This window comes from Homarus americanus, unplaced genomic scaffold (assembly GCF_018991925.1).
Source record: "Homarus americanus isolate GMGI-L3 unplaced genomic scaffold, GMGI_Hamer_2.0 scaffold11150, whole genome shotgun sequence".
NCBI lineage: Eukaryota > Metazoa > Arthropoda > Malacostraca > Decapoda > Nephropidae > Homarus > Homarus americanus.
This window is the reverse complement of record NW_024720555.1, coordinates 2401766-2424681: the sequence shown is the minus strand read 5'-3', so window position 1 is coordinate 2424681 and position 22916 is coordinate 2401766. Positions and strand designations below refer to the sequence as shown.

At 35.9% G+C, this 22916-nt stretch overlaps 1 protein-coding gene across 3 annotated transcripts; it reads left to right on the top strand.

The window, feature by feature from the left end:
• Positions 1-115: 115 nt before the first annotated feature.
• LOC121860613 lies at positions 116-22632 on the top strand. Of its 3 annotated transcripts, XR_006087898.1 has the most exons (10): positions 116-195; positions 3667-4515; positions 5351-5436; positions 8304-8426; positions 8918-9061; positions 9978-10345; positions 11090-11262; positions 12908-13286; positions 13814-14081; positions 22520-22632. XR_006087898.1 is itself a non-coding variant. In XM_042357838.1 (9 exons), the coding sequence occupies exons 2-9, from the start codon at positions 3684-3686 to the stop codon at positions 13938-13940; spliced, it is 2232 nt and encodes a 743-aa protein (XP_042213772.1). In that variant the 5' UTR covers positions 116-195; positions 3667-3683; the 3' UTR covers positions 13941-21384. The 3 variants fall into 3 exon arrangements, 2 of the variants coding, with proteins under 2 accessions (XP_042213772.1, XP_042213773.1); XM_042357838.1 differs by lacking the exon at positions 22520-22632 and having other exon boundaries at positions 13814-21384; XM_042357839.1 differs by lacking the exons at positions 116-195; positions 22520-22632 and adding an exon at positions 327-445 and having other exon boundaries at positions 13814-21384.
• Positions 22633-22916: the final 284 nt, after the last annotated feature.

Genomic DNA, 22916 nt, shown 5'->3' with positions numbered 1-22916 from the left:
AGGTTTGATGAGTGAAAAGGAAACGACCTACATTATCTGTGGGTAAGAGAGGTTAAAATAGACATTTATCATTATTACAGTTGCGCCTGTCGTTAGTCAGCCTTCCGGTGTCAGCCAATCAGCGTCTTTGTTGTTGTTTTACCCCCAGACCAGACTGAACTGTCCCAAACAATGAGACAATATATCCCTTCTTTAGTAAGTCTATTATTTAATGTTCTTCATATACTAATATTCCTCGAGATAATTTCTAGAACCGTACAAGATCATTAATTAGATTTATTTTTAAGTAATCAAATTGAATAAGTGATTAATTACCTGCGGTTGGTGAAACTTTGGCCAGAGACCACAGTATATGTCGTCATCTGGGTGGCTGTCAGTCAGGACCCTTCACTGCTAGTTTGATGCCCTCTAAGGTGTTTATCAGATGCTGGGAGTGGTAGTGAAGGTAATGTAACGTGTTTACTTGTGTCTTATTAGTGTCAGACTGTTTCTTTGTCCAATTGTGTTTGTTGGCAACGAGAGAATGGATTGTCAATATAGAACATCTAACTCTACCTAATCTATCATATACTTCTGTGTGTGGTCAGACAGTTTGAGTATGAGTAAACTGTTCATAGACTGTGTGTGGATAACCTCTGAGGCATTTGCATATCGTCCAATCGCCAGTCAATAGCAGAAATGTTACTCAGGTATTGTTGGACACTGACAGTATCAGTCCACCCTGCTAGATGGTATTGTTTAAGGTAAAGGAGTAAAATCGTGAAGAATTAATACCACGTTTTGACACCTAACTTTCCTTTAGCACTCTGCCAGGCTCATTATTCATGTCCTGGCTTTGTAATCAGGTGTTTGATTACAATTTTTGATGATTTATTGTTTATCTCGTATATATGTCGCAGGTTTTGTAATATTTTTTCATATATTCTTATTCTTAGTTTTTATAAATACATTGAGACATTCACAAATGGTTACTAGTGGAAGAGAATGTTGCATGTTAACCATCTTCTTACCTCATGAAGTGCCCCATAAAGTTCGAAGGAGGAACAATTTGGGTATTATTATTTTGGTCATCCAGTGAGGTTATGTTAGGTTAGGTTTGGTTGAAATTATTATTTTTCCGATGATTTTTTGTGTGTTTTGAACGATCCTGACCTTCATTTCAAATAGGTGGATGACCGAAACGATAATTTTACCACAAATTGCATTCCCCTTTTTATTTTCCATCCTGAACACTATTCTATGCCCATGCGCGGACGCCATATCTCCAGTGTTTTCTTCCGGAACACTTTGTTTCATTCACAAGAACTTTCCCCAAAAATGTATCACATACTCTACTGTACTGCTATATTTTGTCATTTACCGGACTTAAAATGAACCAACCAAGATTAATTTAGTACAGTATATAGTGTTTACTGTATACCATATATCATTTAAGCCTGCCACACAGTTTAAATAAGTTGATCTTATAGAAACAGTTAGGGAAAATTAACTTCCATGAAAGTTTATGCAATTAGTTAAGAAATCTTTCCGAGCATTTATATTAAGATAAACTTGGGTTATTTTTTCCTGGACCTGTTGTACAGTTAGCAAAATATTATTGTGCACCTTTACGGGTTCCTACAGTATGACACACCGGACCAAGAATTATGAAAACACTCATGAGTCAAAGTGGATGTTGGTAGCCCTGGCTTCCTGAGTTGCCAGTTACTCTGTAGACAGTATTTACCACAAGGTGTTTCAGTGTCTGTGTGCACAATGTGTTACAAGATGCCAATAGAGCAGTTAACATCGTATAACTATATTTATAAAATAATCAAAATGTCAAATTCAATTGCCATTACAACTCCTCCTGTTTGCCTTGATGGTCTGCCCTTAGCAGATGGAAACTGCTTCGTTTCTAACAGATTCATTACATTTTCTTAAACGAGCACACTTCCTCTGGCAAAATTCTTTGCTACACTGTGTTAAATGAAACTGACAATGCTTTTGCCTTGTGAATTTTACTACCAGTTACCCCCGGTCAACCCCCTATTCTTATCATATATTGTGACATATTAAATAGGTATGATGTAGCTCGTTTCTTAACTCGCATATATCCAGTAGCTCTGTTACCTATGCGTAATATTGTAACTAACTGTCCTACGTTACGAATGTTTGGTATTGTTTTTCTGGTTGAGGTCTTATATTATGCCACTTCTCATCACTTTCTCAGATAGTGGTTATAATCATGATTATTTTCACAATTTTGTTGTATCTCATAGTACGTGAAATTCCTATACAGCACCTCAGTTTCTAGAGTGCCTGCCATGCCTACCGTATGTTGGTGACTAAACGTAGTACTGTACTGCTGTACTATAGTATATGTATTATGCTATGACATTATCTGGTTTAAGTGCTATGGGTTTTATATGTATTCCTGATAATTTCTCTGTGGTTACTACACATGATATAAGTAATAACAGCACATTAGTTTACAATGAATCCTACAATCAGAGGTGCCAACCTTACCAATACATGGCGTCAGTCTCGCAGTGTTCCTTGTGAGAGCCATCGCACCCAGGGGTGCAGAATAATATTTTGCTGACTTTACCTTAAGGTTGTTAGTAGGTATCTAGTCACTGAGCAATGGGAAAGTAAACATAGCCAGCAGAGGCAGATCCTCCTATGAAAAAAAAAATAATAATAAAATCATGAAAGTGAAATGATGCAAAACTCATTCCTCCTACATTTTGATATTGTTTTTTATTTCTCAAGGTAAGAAAGATTATACTATATGGAGAAATTACATCATGTTACTGATAAGGCTGGGTCACTCTTGTCAAGTATTATCCATCCTTTAGCTAAGAGCTTTGATAGCTTGTGGAGCAGTGGTTCAGATAAGCACTACTGAAGTCATGAAAATTGTACTGTAGGTTTAAAGTAATAACGGCAGAAGACCAGTACAGGTACACGGGATTTAAGAGTGAGATTCATGGTGATTACTGTAGTTAGTTTGTTGACTTTGTTGCTTCTGTAGTGGTACAGTATTAGGTCGGGTTAGTTTTGATTAGAAGATTAGGTTAGGTTGGATTAGAAGGTTAGGTTAATCATTTAGGTTAAGTTAGGTTAGTAGATTAGGTTAAGTTAGGTAGGTTAGGTTTGTTCATTTTGTCTCCAGTAAATCATATAATGTTACAGTAGCTGGTAAGTTGTTCTTCAGTGCAAGAGTTATTACATATGAAATGCTGTTCAAGAGAAAAATCATCGTACTGTTTTCTTGAAATTTCGAGACTATTATTTAGTGTGCCCGTATGTTTTAAATCACCCTTATACGGTATACATTTCCTTAAAAATATAGTCTATCTTTACGATAAAACGCATTATTTTTCATTAAAGATAATGTAGTTTAGCGTTTTGACACTAAGGTCTCATGTATTTTGTTCAAATTTCATACAAAATTACCTTTGAAAATATTAAGGATATTTAGAATATTTAAAAAGTCAGTTATCTGTGCTGGGAAAATATGACAAAATTTAGTAATCCAGTTATGATATTCTTTCTGTATTTACCATTATGCATTGTTTTTTCCTGCTTCCATTTTGTGTATTGAAAACATTTTTATTTACTTTGTACTGTACTGTACATACTGATTGATATACAGTACTGTAAATATATCTTTTATTACAGTGAGCTCATGATGCAGAATGGATACGGATGGGCAACAGAAAGGCATAAATGACCAAGTAGGCCATACACTCACAGATCAACCTTTGCCCCAATTCACCTCTGCTGATCAAGATGCCACTGATTCACCTTCATTTACCAAGCAAAGCTTTGCAGAAAACAATGAATTTCGACTCAGTCCCATTCACTTCGAAGATAAAGAAGGAGAGATTAACGGAGAACCTCGTATAAATAAGGCATGGAAGGTTGAACAACTGAAAGACAGAGCCAAAAATGGAGATGACACACAGAAGGCACCAGCACCAGAGGATGAGGTGGAAGAAGAGGGGGATTTTGAAGCGGCATCTGAGATATCTTTCTTAAAAGATACAGCTCTCACATCCTCACCATCACGAAGCTTTAAAAGCTCCTATGCAAAATCTTTGGCCGATTCTTATAGACGCGCAAGTTTGCCGGTTTTCATTTCTGCACCGAAAGGACAGTTTTACTTTAAAAATGAAGAATTCCTTAGTTTAAATTCCAGTCAAGTAAAACGGTCAACTCTTAATCAAGATAAATTTTTGAGTCTAAATTCAAGTGCCAATAAGACTGTACCTCCTCCCACCCCTGAGTCAGCATCACTTCCCACCACACTAGACATTGTACCGGAAGCACAGGACCAACAGGCAGGGCTGGGAAAATCTGACCTGAATGTTGTTCCTGCGGACATATATCAGCAGCTGTTAGTGAACGGGGATATTTTTGTCCCATATGAGCGACTCCATAGTTTGTGTGAAGGTGGAAGTTTCTCTCTCCAGGACTGGCACAAGTCTGTCTCTACTAATGATGGCAGGAAACTCATCAATCTTTCAGGTAAGCCTTATTTTACCCCTAGATCATTTTATTATTTACTGTATGTCATTGCATCAGTACAGCTGCTTATTGGTTTGAAGACACATTGTACCTAAATCACTTTGTTGCTTAAAATGTTCATATATATTTTTGTTGTTTGGGTAGTTGGTTGGTTGGAGTCACACGCAGGTACAATATATCTTTAGTAAAAAGAAATACTGTATTCTGGATGTACTTATGTAGTTAAACACATTATATTTCAATTCTGAGAGAAAGGGTGTTTTTGGTCATAATCTTGATCTCATAGATTTGGTTAAAAATCTCAATACTGTACGGTATTTACTGTATTTACTCCTGAATGTGCTGATTATTTGTTGTCTGCAATTTGATATCTGTATAATTACTTGTCCAAATGACATTCATAAATTTTAATTACTTTTCTAATGCTAATTACTTGCCGCCAATGGTTTTTGGCCACATTTAAATACTGCAGTCTTTTTATTTCTTGCACTCTCTTGTTTTAAGTCATCATTCTCACCTTTAGACTATGGTGGGTGTGGGATTATGTCGGTCACCAAGCAGTGTTGTACTGGTACAGTACCTATTTTTCTATTTCTCTGATCATTGACGAGTGCAGGTACGGTACTCAGCTTTTATACTGTCCTGTGTTTTCTACCAGGAGGAATCTATTTATTTATGAGAACTAATTCACAGGAAAAAAACAACTACAAATTACCTAACATTAATGTTGGGTCTAAAATATTTCCATGCACAGGTAACGTAGGCCTGTGTTGTTATGAATAGATCTATACTTTTTTTAGAGAGAATGGATGACTTTATTTCTACTGTATTTCAGAGCTGAGAGGAAAGTGGAATAAGAAGCAGGATGTATTGTCTCTGAATGGTCATGGGACACAACTTGGTCCAGATAAAGATGCTCCGGTAAGTGAATTTACCGTACAGTTTCTTAAATTCTAGCACTGAGTAAATAACCCTTAATTGGCGGCTAAGTATTTCCCGTCTCATGTTCCCTGCTATGTGCAAAACGGAACAACAAAAGGAACACACAACATTCAGATGAAGTTTGCTGAGCTTACAGCTAGCTTCCACCAATGATTGCTGCTGTTTCAGGATTAACTAATTATAATACCTGAACTCAGTTTCTTAGTTGCTTGAGTGCTTTTTTTTCACTTGGTTATAAATGTATGTAGATGTACTAACATAATTGCCATTAGGTTGTGTATGTCTCTTCCTGGTGTTTATTTCTGATTTTATTTAATTTTTTTTTTTTTGGTGTGTGTGATTTTAGGGAAAGTTTAGTACAGTACTACCGTATATCACGGCCTATAAGACGAAATTTGAACATTAAAAAAATCTGCCCAAAGTTAGGGGGTCGTCTAAACCACCAAGTTTAAAATTCTTACCTCTTAAATATTGTGGTTTAGTGTGTCAAGAGTGGTGATGAAAACATCGTAAGCCACTCACAAGGTCTTACCACTAATTATTTTATACTGAAACTTACGTTTGGCAAGCTGGATTCAAATTAAGATTACCGGTATATTAAAATAATAAAAATGTATTATAAACCTGTCTAACATACCGTAAAAGAGATTTATACCCCTGTAATAAACACAGCTATCATCACACACCCCTCCCCACGCCCCCCCCATTTGCCAGTGAGGAGACAAGAAAGGAAAAGTGCATTAATTCTTGAAACTATCGACGGTTAATTACAGACGCTCAAGTGACGTCACTAGTGTTTACACTACACCAGCTGGTAATATTTGATGCCATTACTTGAAGTGAATTGGCCTTATTTTAAGTAACTAACTATAAATAAATACAAAAATTAAAAAAAAAGATCAAAACTGAGAAATAATATACTGTATGTATGTTGTGTTGTCAAAGTAAGAGGAACAATTGTGTAAGTACGTAATATTTTTTCACTCAAATCCTAATGAAACACTACTGGAGAACATTCCTTTGTCGCAAAACAGTTTATAAATTAAAGAAAATAATTACAGTGTGTTTAATATATTACAGTATATTATAAATAAATAAATAAAACAAATAATTCGGTAAATTTATTTAAAGTAAATGGAAAATAAGCAAACATGTTATTTACCAAGACCCTTCCGTCTGGCTCAGGGTGAGATGTAGGGGAGATAAAGAAGGCTATTTATAGCCCATCAGAAGTGGCTAGTACCCTAATGCACCATAAATAATTCATTGAACATTCATTTTTTGTACATAGTATATTCAGTATATATATATATATATATATATATATATATATATATATATATATATATATATATATATATATATATATATATATATATATATATATATATATATATATATATATATATATATATATATATATATATATATATATATGTGTAATAAATGTATGTAGTAAGTACATACTGGTAACCTTTTTCACTCAAATCCTAATGAAACATCACAATTAGAATACGGTGGTTGCTGTTAACCACATGTTGTATAAATAGTCACACCACCCAGACGAGGGAACACTCCCACCACGCTTCAGTGACGTCACTAGTGTTTACACTACACCAGCGAGTATAATTTGATGACATTACTTGAAGTGAATTGGCCTTATTTTAAAAAATCAAGGATGGTTGGTAAAGGACTACTGAGTCAGTGGGTAAGTGTCACATTTGGGGTACTGGTCTTATACAGCAAATAGAGCTCAAAAGCTACTTTTTAAATGGAAATTTGGGGGGGGCGTCTTATGCACCCCGCCGCCTTATAGGCCGTGATATACGGTATACACTATACAGCACATCCTAAGGACCTGTAAATGTAGTTTGTACATGTGTCTCATGGCTTGATTCTGAGAAGGTCATATAGTTTGATGTCATATACTGAGGTGTATATTTATATGTCAAAGTTAAGGGAAGCGGACCTCTTGTGTACTCTTTCTGTCAGTCAAACATTATTCAGTGAAAGATATATTTTTCTCGGTTTTGTTATTATTTCTACTTTGTCCAGTGGTTTCTTTTGAAAAAGTTATCAAATTTAAATATAATTACCTGTCTTTAGGTAAAGCTGGACAGATTGGGTGGTTTTCAGAAATGTTTCTTAACTTTCAGCTGTGAACTTTGACATTAGTTTTGAATCTTTATAACCAAACTAGAACCACAGTCCTCCAGGTAAGGAGTGGCATTTTTGGCCTAAGAAACGATCTTCAATATACGACCTAAGAGATCCTGAAAGAAACCGTCGTGTTGCTCTGATTCCATTTTGCAAGGAACTGGACAGTATTCCCTTTTTTACATTTGTTCCTTTATTATTATCTTTCCTGTACTGCTTACGGTAAAGATTTGGAAATTGTCTGCCACGGAAACTACTAACAAGAATAGGTTTGTCTGATGCATTTCGTTGTTTTAATGGAATCTGACCTTTGTTTCCATCAGAAAAACATGATTGTTCATGACTTGCAAATATTAAAATCTGAATACCAAGGCATATTAAAGCAACAAAATTATATTGTCACTAGTGGTAGTACTGTGGTAGCATGCTTGCCTCTCATCTCTGCATCCCAGGTTCAGTCCCGGGGTCAGGTGTGAGAAGAGTTTTATTCATTGTGGCCTCACCAAACATCGCTGGTTTTCTCCGGATACTCCAGTTTCCTCTTTTACTAACACTGTACAATGAAGGACAAACTTGATCTGAATAATGGGGGTATTAAATCAGCTACTGACTAACCTAACCTAACCTTAGTACTGATAGCTGGAGTTAATGGTAAACTTCACCATTTTTTTTTTTTTTTTTTTTTAAAGGTTGAGAGCTCGTTCATGGAGCATGAACAGCTTAAGGGTCGTATTGAACAGCTATGTGAGGTGTTAGCCGACCGAGATACCACCATACAGCGCCTGGAGGAGGACCTACTGCGTATCAGAATGGTTAGTAGTTGTGAGTGTTTACTTTCTGGTTGGAGGTCTGACTTCAGTTTGTGCCACAGCTAGAATTGTGCGAGTCATAAAAAGTTTCAACATGTATTACTGTTTCTATGTTTTAAACTACTGTAAAACTATAGCTACGAGTACAGTTTGTGGCTCCACAGATCAGTGTTTAATCATTCTGCTCTCATATGAAGGATCCTGAGTTTGATTCCCAGTTAGTGTGGTGAGCTTCAGTTTCCTCCCTTCTCATTCAGCAGTAAAATTAATTCACTGTCAGGTGTGTCTGTTGATAATGGAACAACTCTTCAGTGCACAAACATCCTGTCGGGCTAACTCGCTAGCTGCTGAATGCTAAGCCATGGGATCATCACCTGTCTAACTCCCCTTCATCATAGTAAAGAAAGGCTTATATGTATGAAGTTTGCCAGAAGGTTATATCTGCCCACATTAAGAGACCTTGTTATTAATATATTATACATCATTCTGCACAGGAGTGTCAACGGCTAATAGTTGATAACCGAAGTTTGAAAAGCAATATAAGTCACTCAGGAGCACAGTCTGCTGGAAGTGACTCTGCACCAGAGGTGTCTAAGTTACAGCAGCAGGTGCAGCTACTGACGGCACAGCTCAATAAGGTAAGAAAGCTTCTTTGGTTTGTTTTTCATTTATACAATCTCAACATATGTTGGTTAATATATGAAGTGAAAATAAGATCTGTACTGTATCAGGTATTAGTGGTTGTTGGCTCAATATTCTGGAACACCTTCAGCACATTTCACCATAAATTATCCCTTGGTACCATTTCATCAGTCTTAAACTTGAGTGTGAAGAAATTTGTACAACAGTCACAATTGTTACCATATCATCACTTGGACATGTGAGAATTATGACATTGTGGACTTGTTATATCTTCTTTATTTCTATTAATTATTCCCATTTTTCTCTCTTGCTTCCTTGGGTGTAGTACTTGTGTGTGTACAGTGGAGACAAGTAAGTTATAAATAAGTTAGATGTTTGCTGTTAATAAGAATTGAATGCCTGTAATGTACTCATCTGAAGAGTTGAGCCGGAGAGAGTCAAAAGTGGAATAAAATTTTTGTATAATAGTTAAAAGTGAAACATATGTGGTGTGACATTGAGAAGCCATTGAGTAGTAGGGTTTCTCTTAAGTGAATAAAATCATCTTGCATTAGCTAGAATAAAATGCCTAAGTGCGACACTCCTCCTTAAAGGGTTGAAAAGAATACATATAATAAAGTGTGTGTGTTATTGCACTCCAGTGTGAAGTTGAAGGATATTAGGATTTTTTTAATATACTTGACATTTAAATTTGTGTCACAAGATTGGAGTTGTGTAACCTGGTAGACTTACTGAATGTACAAGAGTCGCCCTCTCCTGACTCAGTTAGTGAAACAGGATACCAGGGTCAATCCTTTATTTTGAAATATTGACATGGAAAGTATTCATAAATTTTCGTTTATGAGTAGTGGAACGTTATGATCTCATTGTGTGTGGTTTGTTTACAGTAGACTAAAAATATTCTTTTTTCAGGCTGAACGTAGTCGTCACACATATGAGGCTGCAACACGGCAGCTAGTGGACTTCTTACACACAGTTAATTCTACCTTGAATATGACGTCTAATCATAGTACAACTACAAGTCCCGCTACAAGCCCCACTACCTCCTTTAACTCCATCACAAGCCCTGCCCTGTCTCTACACACAATCACTCCTACGTCACCAGATGATGATGTTGATGGAGATCCACCTTATAGGTTGGCACACCCAAAGTTTCCGTCTCCGGACTTATTACCAAGCTCTACTTCCCACACTTTTGGACCTATTAGAAGAAATTCAGATGCAGTTCGAAAATCAGGAAGTGTGTGGGCTCTTCCCACTCAGTCAGGAAATCCTCGTAGGTAAGGACTTTTTTTCCCCTGTTCTTGTAAGTCGTGGCCTGCAGGGTGACCAGAACCAAGAATGAACAGACTCTTACTTCAATTTACTATCAGTCATTCTCTCATTATATCATCACCTAACATTAACAAGTCCACCCCCATAAAACACTTGGTGCCATACTTTTTGATCATCCCCCCACACCACTACTTCATGGATGTCCATCCTCCTTGCGTGTAGTGCCTTTCCCACCCATTCATCCATCTCCTTGGTCTTCACTCTTTCCTGTCATGCACTTTTGAATTTTACTCATATTTAAGCATTCTATCTTTTTCATATCAGTACATTCATATCAGGTAAGTAAACCCTGGCCAGCTCTCCATATAACTTAGTTTATCACTTTTATATAACCCAAGTCTGTCTCAAAGGTTTCATGCATATGCTTGCCCTTGGCTTGGGGTGCAGGAACCTGGGGGAGTTGTTGCTTTAATGGTGTTTTATGTCAAATGATAAATATCAGTACAGTACAGTACTAGCACATGTACTGAGATTACAAAATGAACATGGCATGGAAATCCATCTCATACTCATGAATGATACCCTTAAGGTAAAAAGGATTGTAGTTTGCTAAAGATGACTATGGCAGCATCTTCATGCATGTTAATTAACACCATTCAATGTTGTATTTAATGCACTTTCTGAAATTTGAGATTAAGATGTGTTATTAGAAAATACCTTTTGTTTTATTGAAGTCATAAACATTTCAGGGTGAGCCGTGCTCTCAGCACCCATTGTGTGGCATCTGCAGCAACAGGAACCAGCCATAATAATTCTGTAGCCTCAGCAAGCCATGAGAGAGGACGTACACTCACCTCTGACTTCTTGGCATCCCGGGCCAGGGAACTTATCGCCTCTCTCAAGTCACTAATGAGGAGTGATAGTAAGTTTTTCTTCAAATCTTCCTTAAATTTAAGTATTTGAAGATCAAAAAAGGGTTAATGTGGTAGGCTGCTGCCTTCTCAGTACAAATAAGTGTAGATGCAATATCACCATCTTCTCTCTCTCTCTCTCTCCATTCCTTCAGTATACATTCATCACATTTTTTATACTCTTAAAATTTGCAATTTTATGTGAGCTGTGACAATCACCACATGCTGGTAGTTGTGTCTGAAGAGTAGGTCATAGAGGTGTTTGGTAAAAGAGTGTAGGCCAACATGTCCCTGCTACTGAGTTGTGTACTGTAGCTAACTGTTGTCTCTCACATGAAGTTTAAATGCTGAAAGTTGGCCCCTCCTCTTCCCTTCTTTGACTGTACAGTAATACAGTACTGTGGAAATTGGCCATGGTATAGTGATGTCTTCACCATGTTTCATTGTCTAGATACATCTTTATTGGGTGATAAATTGTATTGTATTCATTATTACTCATAATGCTTTGATGCAGTACCTTTACTTTGTGCAGTGATTGAGCTGCAGGGATCACATTATATATGATGACAACTTCCTGGTACACTTCTATTTTGTTCTGTATTTTCATTTCTTGTGTTAGTTAGAAAACACTGGGTAAATAAACAGATTTTTCCCATTCAATTGTACAGCACTCTACAGTATTTAAAAAATCTGTGCTAAAAATAGTGTGGATGTCCAGTGAACAGTACAGTGGTCCCTCGGTTAACGAGCGCCTCGGTTAACGAGATTTTGGTTAACGATTTACCTTCCATAAGATTCTTAACTTCGGTTAACGAGCAATCCCTCGATTAACGAGTTTTTTACGAGCCGACTTCAACATGTTTTCGCTTGCATTTGGCAGTCCACCAGCTGTAGTATTAGTCCGCCAATACAGTAATCGGTTTTAGGGCTTAAATTTCTTACTATTTTAGTAAATATCAAGAAGTTTATACTATTCAATAATTTTAAAAGTTTAATATCAACTTTTTTAGTCATTTTAACAATTATTGAACATAATTGAAGGTAAAGAAACTAGTTTCTGGCGTGCCATCCAGCCTGTTAACACACCAGACAGGCGTTAGTCTCTCTCTGTTTTCAGTGGAGGTAACATCTTGCTTGAGACTCTCTTCAACTAAACACTTTTTTTCTGTGTTTCCAAGCAAATTATTGGTCATTTTGAAATTTATTTTACATATTGACAATATATAATGCAGTGCAGTGTTGATTTAAAGGAAATAATCTTGAATTGCACCAAGAGAACTAAAATTTTATGGGTGAAATGGCACCATGGGGTGACTTCTCTTCCACCCCAATGCCTTCTCTTCTCCCTCCTCCACCCCCATTCTAATTCCCATCATCATCATCATCCAGGAGCCTTCTACATACACACCTCAAAGTAAGTGTACTTTTCTACCTTTTTTGTTGAATTTAGGCAATTTTCGGTGAGCTGGAACCAATTACCTAAAAACCCATTGAAACAATGGTTTCGGTTAACGAGTTTTTCGGTTAAAGAGCAACCTTCCAGAACGGATTGTGCTCGTTAACCGAGGGACCACTGTATATGAATTTTTCATAGTTGTCTTCATGTGTGATTACTTGAGACTGTACAGTATGATATATCATTTGATATCTCACCAGGTGTATTGAAGCTCAACTTGGAACCAAAGAAATCAGTATCTTCAGTAAATAATGGCAGCAGCACCACCAGAAGTACGAAGAGTGAAGGGAACTGTGCTGTCCTTCCACCCGATACAAATCAGTTTAAGGCAGTTGCGAGGCAAGCTGTTGCCGAGCACCAAAACAGCGGACACGGAGACGCTAGGCATCACTACGAGAGAGACAAGGACCAACATGTTATGGTACCAAGTGAGAGTGATGCTAGTCCAGAAGTAAACCAAAATTTTAGAAGCACAGACACCACCACAGTGGTTCCAAGAATAGATGACAGTGCAATCAGGGAGGATACATTACAGACACAGACATCCATGCAGATGAACGGTAACCCACAGCCTCTAAGGTAAGATCAACTGGGTCCTGAACTCAAAGCAAGAGATTATTTTCATTAGATGTGTGCTAAATTGGTGCAAAGAAATGATGCATACAGATTAGGGTATTTATCCACCTCCTCTCTTTGTCAGATGCTATGCTAATTTTAGGGGCTTCTTAACTCTACATATGTATTCATAACAAGTGCAGAAAATAACACTCATATAATATCTTATTCGTGGCAGTTTCTGGACATAGATGGCTTGGTTGGTTTGGTATAATGCACTGTAATGGCAAAGCACATACTTACATTTACAATTTACTTATTTATGGGTTATGGGACTTCTTTAATGTGAAAGGTTTCAAGAGTAATTTATCACTGGGGTAAGTGCACCTTTATATTTTCATATCACTTACTAATGGGCTCAGGGAATTTTCTTGATTTAAGAGGTTGGAATGAATGAATAATGCAACACAGTGCTTTTGGTAGTTCTTGGAGTGTTCATGTCTGTCTGTGTGTTGAACTCTGCCTTACCATATGTGCATGTTCTCCTACAGCTTAATGGTGGTGGGTGAGTCGTCATCAACTCTTGATGAGCGTCACTTCTCTTCCCTCCCAAATCGGAACCATGTACCTGTACCAAGAACTCTCAACGACTCTGACCATCGTCTCGTCTGGGTGTGACCTCGTCACTTGAAAATGTTTACCGAGTGTCACGACAACCACTTTGGCTTACAGTATAGGAGACCTTGCACTCAGCTTTGGTGATGTTCTTTAGTGAAAATGTTCTTCTTAAAGAAACCTACCCTTCTGCAGAAGCCTTCAGTAAGCATTCAAACCTATTTTAGTTAATTTTTTACAAAGGGTCTTTACCCATACATGATCACACTTGAATAGTACTGTAGTGGGCACTGTTGCACTGAAGAGCACATTGTAGACTTCTGATATGATTTAGTAGTGGCATTATAGTTGAAAGACCAAAGGAAGTATCTTTTTGTTTCTTTTTTATATGATGTCCATGTGGAATATATGTAGTTAATGACAGCTCTTATTAGATTGTACCAGTATAAGAGTTCACAAAATATCTGGTATATAACTGGTTAAGGATGAATGATATGCAGGTTATTAAAACAATTGGAAAACTCTTGATTTTTAGTTTGGTATCATTTGTTTTTAGTTGAAAGTTCTTGTACTTGGATCAGTTATTCAGTAGCTGTTATAACATATGCATATTTTGTTTCATACAAGAGTGTTACTTCTAGTAAAGAAAGAAACTACATTCTTCATGAAGCAATAATTAGGAAATGTTTTGTTCAAGAATTCTTAGTGGGTTTGTGTAGCATGATCTGACTCCTCTTCTTACCTGTGGGTTTTCAGGTAATGCCAGGGTAAATTTTCAGGGACCGATTAATTATTGGGTACAGAACCTAACCTAACCTAACCTAAGTTAACCAGACCTGTGGAGTTAGTATGGTAGACCCCTATCTGGGTCGGGGGATTAGTTTTGCCCAAAATCTAAGAAGAGATTTACTCAGTTACTCCTTCTGTAGCTTGCATTCTTTTACTGAACAACAAGTGCCAGAGCAGCTTATAGGTTCATCCTAGAGGTTGATTATATATAATTGCCAAGAAGTTAATATGATTAACATTATTTTCTTTTTTGCTTCTAAAGACTTTCAGGTATTTTCTTACTTCTTTAACTTCAAATTTTCTTCTCACTTATAAAGGAAATTCTCACTGTACTAGTGTTCAGTTACAGTACTGTGGTAGTACAGTATTTTGAACTATTGTGTTTCCTGAACATGTTTCTTCTTCTTTCATTGCATTGTGCAGTGGGATTGTATATTGCTCTGTAGTGATGCACAGTTTGTACCCTTTGTACTTGTACCCACTTGAGTTTATATGGGCCTTATATATTAATATACTGTAGGTAACTAGAGATATCTTAGGCTCATCTAGAATATATTACAATTTCCTAATAGGAATTGGTTTAAATAACAAAAATTAAGAAAAAATATTTAGTTTGATTTTTTTCTGATTTGAAGTTAATTGTGGAACTGCTGAAATAATTGCAGTTTCAAGGTATGGTAAAGTTAAATGGGAGTATGTGCTGTAAGTGCCATACTCATGTGAACCAGTTCCTGTCTCTACACCAAAGATCTTCTCATTGTTGGCATCTGGTGCAGTTTTCAGCAGTCACCATGAAATAGCAATAATTTTAAAGTTCTATTCCAGAAATGATATGGGTGCTACTTATCAGTCATGCAGTGGGTATTTTCAGAAAATTTTTATGTAGATTAATACTTACCTTTAAAATGCTGAAGCTACACATGTGTTTAGGGAGGAAGGTTAACACTGTCAGGGTGTGATCCATGCTTAGTTTGATCATGTTATAACACCCACCAGAAATATGTTTACTATAACTACACTTGTTTTGTATTTTTGTAGAATATATAAAGGTTTACAGAAACCTGAGAGGAGAAGATTAAGGCAACAAAGAGAAATACACCTTTAGTTGTTCTTATCCTCAGCTCTCATATGCATAAACAAAATGAATGCTTAACCTTCACATTGCTTTACAATGCTTATTATAAAAAAACAAGTAGATTTAGTAAGTGATGAGATCACAAGTTTACCAAAATATTATATATAAGAAAATACAGTATGTGCAGGATTCACTATGATATGAATCTTAATTCCTGTATTTGTTACAAAATTCAAAATATAACAAATAATATACAATTACTGCACAAGTAATGATCATTCAGAGAGAGAAGGAGGACTCCCCAAGTCATGGATTGGGTGGATGTTCAAACTTAGAGGCTGGGTCAGCTCTTGACTGCATCATGCAGACTAACAATCATGTATGTTGCATTATAGCGAGTGTGCTCCCAATATCATAAATTATTGCCTTTTATATTATGTGCTGAGCTTTAAGTGGTTTTGTTTTGAGGGTAATGTTATGCAGGTATATTATGTGTAATGAAATAATCATAATGGCCTGTGTGTGCTGTAACATGTTGACAGAGGTGCTAAATATTGAAAGATATGAAGTTGGTGTGTCACTTGGCCCAATAGGAGATATGAAATTGGTGTACTGTACCATGCATGTTACCTAGAATGGTGAAGAACTGCTTCTATCCACACTTCTTTCATCTCAGGTTCGGTGATTTTCATATTCCCAACTTTTTTTTTTCATCTTCACTGGGGAGTTTATTTAAAACTACTGGGTATCAAATTTGCTTTTTTTTTGGGGTTCATGAAACTTATACTGTATTGTGTTATAAGGATGTGCATTGTGTTGCCCGTCAGTTAAAATCTGGATAACCAATTGTACTAGTAGTGTCTGTTGGTTTGGTTGCCATTATCTAGCTCAGTAGACACAGGTAACTTTGAGTTTACAATGTTGATCTTGTTTAAGATCTTCAATATATTTCAATACTGTATACCCAAAAAACCTGAGATGTTGGAGCTGATTAAATGTGCTGTTGGGTTCCATGAAGGGATTGGGAGAAACATATAGACAGCTTGGGGGCCTCGTTGTGGATCATAGTGGAATACAGTACATCTTTTATGGCAGCTAGAGGGGATAAGTTGACTACAAAAGGGAAAATGTTGGCTTGCAAGAGTGAAATAATATCTAAGGTTAAGATATGCAGAACTGTGTATGATTTAGTAAGACAGAATAATAACAATCAGTGGAATAATTGAATCTCATCCATTGTACTCGTATATGGTGATTCACAAGTCCAGAATTACAGGAATTTTTATTTTTCAATCTATGTTAATTGACCAAACTGTGAGGCTGTGATGACCACCGACATCAGTTCTTGAAAGTAAGCGTTGCAGAACATCTAACTTTGACACTTTGATTTTCTTTTGGGACACTTAAATTTATTGTGCAATCAGAAATTAATATTTTTAATTGTGTCAGTTTTAAGAATCATTCATCAAAGCATTATTTCAGAAATTAATAGTGTTTGAACAGTTAATGCTGTACAGTACAGTACAGTATATTAAAATTGAAACCGAAATATTCCTATGATTCTGGACTTTAGATTCACCCTCTGTAAGTTTGGATCTTTATTATTGTGATAGTATGTTTATTATTAATACATTGTAAATTATTTCCGTCCATAAGCTAATGTTGACACCGATGTGAGTTTTACAGAGGAGAGGAAACTCAGGAGCATCTGGTTAGAAGAACAAAGATCTGCAGTATTTATAGGTACTGTTGATGTATTCACTGAGAGTACTGTACAGTTATCACAAATCATGTCAGCCATGTTTTCAAGTTATGTCTGTTAATAGATAATGAATGACAATGGTTAAAGGCAGAGTGTGTGTTTGCTCTGATTAGAACCACCTTGTATCATAGCTGGAAAAGGCTTGCTATTGTAGAAAATAATAATGATTTTTTATTTGATATATAAAAGTACTACTTTATTCACCTGCTCATAATATATTGCATATACAAAAGAGAAACAATAATGGTTATAGTTTGAATGTTTTGGTAAATTGTTCTGTATATTATGGTGTTATTGGTGTACCTGTATATACAAGACTATGTACTCTTGCTTAATACTGTAGTGCCAGTTACTGATGGTCTCAAGTGTAATCAGTCAGTGTTAGCAATATACAGTGTCACGCATATACTGTATCAAGTAATGAAGTAAAGTACAGTATAGCCAATTCAGTAACACTTAGTCTAATGCCATGGAAAAGTAGCAAGACATAATCGTATTAACGACAATTAAAACGAATTAATGAAGCTATTGATAAAAAGTGCAGTGTCAACTACAACTTGTCTTGTTCCAGTACTGTACTGTGTACATGACTCCTACACAAGACCCTGGTTGATGTCCTAGTTTTGTTGAGTTAACAGGGTTTCCAACCTACTGAGAAAATTTGGAAAATGTTTGAATTTGAGTAATGTTCCCAGTTGGGGTTCGTGATTTGTAACACTTAAAAGGAGAGTTGGGGAAAATAAATTTTTTAGGCATTTGTTTAAAGATGTTGCAGTGAGTGTGTACTGTATGTGGCTGATCTAATATTATACAGTACAGTACGAAGATAAATTCCTTTTTTAAATGATTTCGGGAATCATCTGTAGCATGATGAGGACTTTGAAGCTCGGCCCCACATCTTTTTCAGTACAGTATATAGGGATAAAAACTTCGCTGGCTGTAATGTTTAGACACTGAAATTGCCTCCATGTCCTTGAAAAAAACAAAAATGAAAAGATATTGAATTTGAAATTACTTAGCATTTAGGAACCTTAAAATGATTTTTCATTATTTTTATATACAATATACTGTATACTGTTTCTACAGACTACATAAATAAAATTGTAAACTATAAAAGATTAAGCAATTAGAAGATAAATTATAGTTGACAAGTCATCAACAACTTTTTTACATTTATTTTTTTTTACCTTGTGGCAAGTTTTGGTCCAAAGGTGCTGTATTGTCTTCACCCATAATGTGTCTGTATGTTAACCCAGAACATGTTTTGTGAATACTGTCCATCACAAGTTTATCAATACTTAGATGGCGAGAGAAAGTTTAGTGAGATAACCAAAATGCTCTAGGGAATGGAACCGAAGTCATATTGCCTGAGGCTGATCTTTTGTGTAACACTTGGTAATACTGTACTAAAGGCCGCTGTGTACCTGCCATTCTTAACTTGTTTGTGCTTTGGATTTTTTCTGAAAACTTAATTACAAATAATGTATCCTCCTGTGTATCAATTTTAGTCTATTTATAATTTGCTTAAAGTTTCTTATGTTCAGATTAGGGTAACTTTTGAGTCACACTGTAACTGTTCATTAGTTTTTGCTAGGAGTCACGGCTTGTGATACTTTTGTATGGTGTAGACGTGTGGTTAAATGTACCATTAGGATTGAGATTCAGCCCTAACAGATACCAGTCCTGATGGTTAGGGCTGGGCCTATGTATCTGAGCAGGAGTGTTTGACCTGTAAGTTTTACTATTGTGCAGCTTCTTTTGTTTTTCAGTGGCAGGACATTTTTGCAATTTTAGAGTATCCTGTAACTGTCATTAATAAACAGTATATACAGCATATAACAACCTACTTAATTACTGTAGTGTACTGTAGTTGGTCTTTTGTAAATTTGGTTATGCAGTACACTGTAACAGTGTCCTGTACTATGAGAAGGATATGTTCTTAAATTCATGACCACCTTGAAGTATCATATTCATATACAGTACAGCAACCAGGGTTTTTATTTTATCAGGGAAATTAGAAGAAAATATTGGAATTTGAATGTTGTTCTTGGTTGAGAATAGTGTAGGCCTTTGAATATGGTGAAACCTCTATTTAATGGACTATATGGAGAAGAATGTCCATTGTATTGAGGGTTCATTTGATGTGAAACCTCCATCTAACAGATTATTGGAAAGAGAAGTCTGTTATGTGGAGGTTTCACTTTACTGTGTGTAGGGAAACGTGAAGATTTTTAAACATTGTGTACAGATTTTGTAGTCAGTGATGGACTTGAGTAAATACCTTATATTGATATTTATAAAACTTAGGATGATCGTGAAAAATGGGTCTTTCATCTTTAAATGTGGTAAACAAACAATTTCTGGCTGTAGTTGAGATCATGAAAAATACTTCAATTTCCTAGAGAAACAACTGGAAAAGAACTGAAATATGAACTTGGCTTTATTGTGGGAATCTATGTACAGTATGTGGCTAAGATTGTGTGTGGGATCATCAGTTTCTCTCTTTTTCTTTAGGAGTGTCATGGAAAGTGAAGTAATGTAAGAACAAAGACCAAGTGATATTACTGTATATGAATTGAGAAAAAAGGTTTTTAGATATTTTCAATTAATGTCACTAATGATTGACCTATACAACTGTAGGATTGTCTAGGATGGTTGTTTATCTAAATGAGGAAGGGTGAAGTGGTAGGAACTTGTACTTGGGAAAGTCAGTGTTCCATATGAGTTAAGTTGTGTAGAATGAATTAAAAAAGATAAAATGTAGATTTCTGAAGACATACTGTACGTTACCTAAAATATAAGATAAAATGTTAATGCCAGTTCATTTATATAAAGTATTGTCTGACTTAACCCTGTTGAATGCCTTCAAAAACTAAAAAAATTATTCTTTGGTAAATTAATTTTGTGTACAATCTTGGTAATAAGAATGCAGCACTAACTACTGAATGTGGTCAGATACTATAAGGAGTTATTTGTAAATTGAGTTCACATTGTCCCTGTTTTAATTATTCCTTTGTGTGATTTGGTTATTAACGTTTGTGATGGAAGTGTGACCACACTAAAACATATTGTGAGCATTGTTGTGGCATGTTTGGATTGATATGTTAATTTCTTGTGGGGGAAAATAATTATTTCACAGTTTGTTAACCCTCATCTATACCACAAATTGAAGATGTGTAACAGTTATACCACAGTACAGTAATGTGTTAATACCATGGTTTTTGGTTTATTGTATTAATGGTATAGTTTTGACCTGTGTTCATTTGGCTAATTAGTTGAGTGTGTGCACCAGTTTTGTCTTGTTTGAACCTCATCCAGTTTTTGTTCAGGAAATCAAACTGTAGATGCTAAACATTTTTAGCAACACTGTGTCATAGCACTGTAAATGATGTAACATGGCGAAAAGCCACAACTGATAACTTCATAAATCTCATGCACTTTACCTATATATTTGGGACTTCAATAATGAGACTGTTTATCATATGGGACCTCTTGAGCCAGAGTTTACTATTATCCAGCTTGAGTCTTAAAGAGTCTTATTGATCCTGGATCAGTTATCTAGGATGTTAAATATCTGGACTTCTGTGTGACAAATTGTGAAATGAATAAAAGCAAATGTAACTATGATTTAAATGGAGTCTAGTCTCGTGCCTTATAAAATTTCATGAAAGTTTAAAGTCCAGGTTTGCCAATCCTCTGATCATCGGAGTTTGGCTGAAGGAATGTGGAGGAGTGTGTGGGATTATCGTCCACAGCTTCTTGTACACCATGTCTCAATTGGGTTGTGTTATCCTGGTGAGGTTACCAAAGCAGTCTTGCCAGTATTGTAGAACAAAAAGAAAGCAGTATTTTTATAGTATTAGAAATAAATGAAATAAATATATTTTTTTTATTACCATTTATCATAGGTATAATAATAAGACAACCATTGTTTTTGTAATACTGTAGTTGTGATGATACTGACAGCTGTTGTTAACTTCTCAGGTATGCTTTAATACAGGTACATAAATATCTGTCCTGTAGTAGATTTAGGGGTGTACCAGTTTAGTTTGGCCACTTGTAGTTATGGGAGAAGTAGAAAACTTGTCCATTCTCCCACTGATGGACTTATCTTTTCTGCCCACACACTCACACTGCATTTCCACTTGATGATGCATCACAGTTTGTCAGCCTCATTATTCGTGCTCGTTTTTCTGTCTTGCATTATTTGTACTATTTTTTCTCCTCTCTTTTCTCACAAGTGTACAGTACTTCATTGTAAACACAAAGTTAAAGCACATTCTTAGTACAGTAGGTTGTAAACTACACGACTGTACTGTCAAAAAAGGATACAATGGATTTCTAGTAAGAGATACACAGTAGGGAAGAGTATTTAGTCTGACAGCTACTGTGTATGACATTAATGTGACTGGACATTATCGTACTTGAATATGACTGTTTTTAAATACTGTACTGTACTCTCTTTATGTAGAAATTAATTTGCACATCTTCTTGAGTATTGGTGTATAACTGTTTAGATTATGGTTATGGATAGGAGATTGAAAAACTAATACAGGGTACACACACAGTACTGTAGATACTGTACTGTATATACAGTACAATACAATACTCTTACAAGAAAAAAATGTTCATAAAAATTGAGACTACGTAGAGAAGATTGACCTTAAGGATATGGGGACCCTGCAGGAGTTTGTTAGGCTGCCTTTTTAATGCTGGATAATTGAATACAAGAAATTAAGGATCATTCTCAGGTATAGCTGAAAGGTAAGGAGATGTTTATTAAGTGAGATTGTGAAATTGAGAAAGTGATGTGAAGGAACAATAGAGATGGAGAGAGAATTTAAAGTTTGTCATGTGAGGGGTCATGGGGAGGGGATGATTCACACTCAGTCGGTGGAAAGTCATGATTCACTTGTCTTCCCAAACCCGAAGTAATGTCTTAGGTCTTAACATCTTGTAAATTCATCTAGGAATTACGTTTAGAATTTTGAAGGCTTGAATCTTTGTTCTTCTCAGGTTGCCAGTTGTACTATGAACTATAGAGGAGAGTTATGTCAGCAGTCAAACCTAGGCATCTACTCGCTATCAATGACGGGGAACACAAAAAGGTGAGTGAATGTTTCTCGCATACTAATAGGTAGTTAGCTCATTCTGTGTATTAAATCATTGTTTATTTCTTCTTTATTTAAGCGAAGGACTTGACAGTGGGTTTGAACGTCCCACATTCGGCCATTAATCGTTAGTATTGTTCCACTTCACTGTTTCTTTGTGTTCAAGGTCACTGTGTACTGTAGCTTTTGTCTATACCGAGATTTTATGAAGGAACTGTACCGTTAACATTATGTTAGAAAGTTTTACTCAATTTCATAAAAAAAAATAATAAAAATTATATGTAAATATGGTCTAGGCGGTT

Coding starts and splice junctions, on each gene's coding strand:
- LOC121860613 (XM_042357838.1), top strand. CDS start 3,684: ATGGATACGGATGGGCAACAGAAAGGCATAAATGACCAAGTAGGCCAT. Junction 8,427..8,917: donor ACCTACTGCGTATCAGAATG/GTTAGTAGTTGT, acceptor CATTCTGCACAG/GAGTGTCAACGGCTAATAGT. Junction 11,263..12,907: donor GTCACTAATGAGGAGTGATA/GTAAGTTTTTCT, acceptor ATATCTCACCAG/GTGTATTGAAGCTCAACTTG.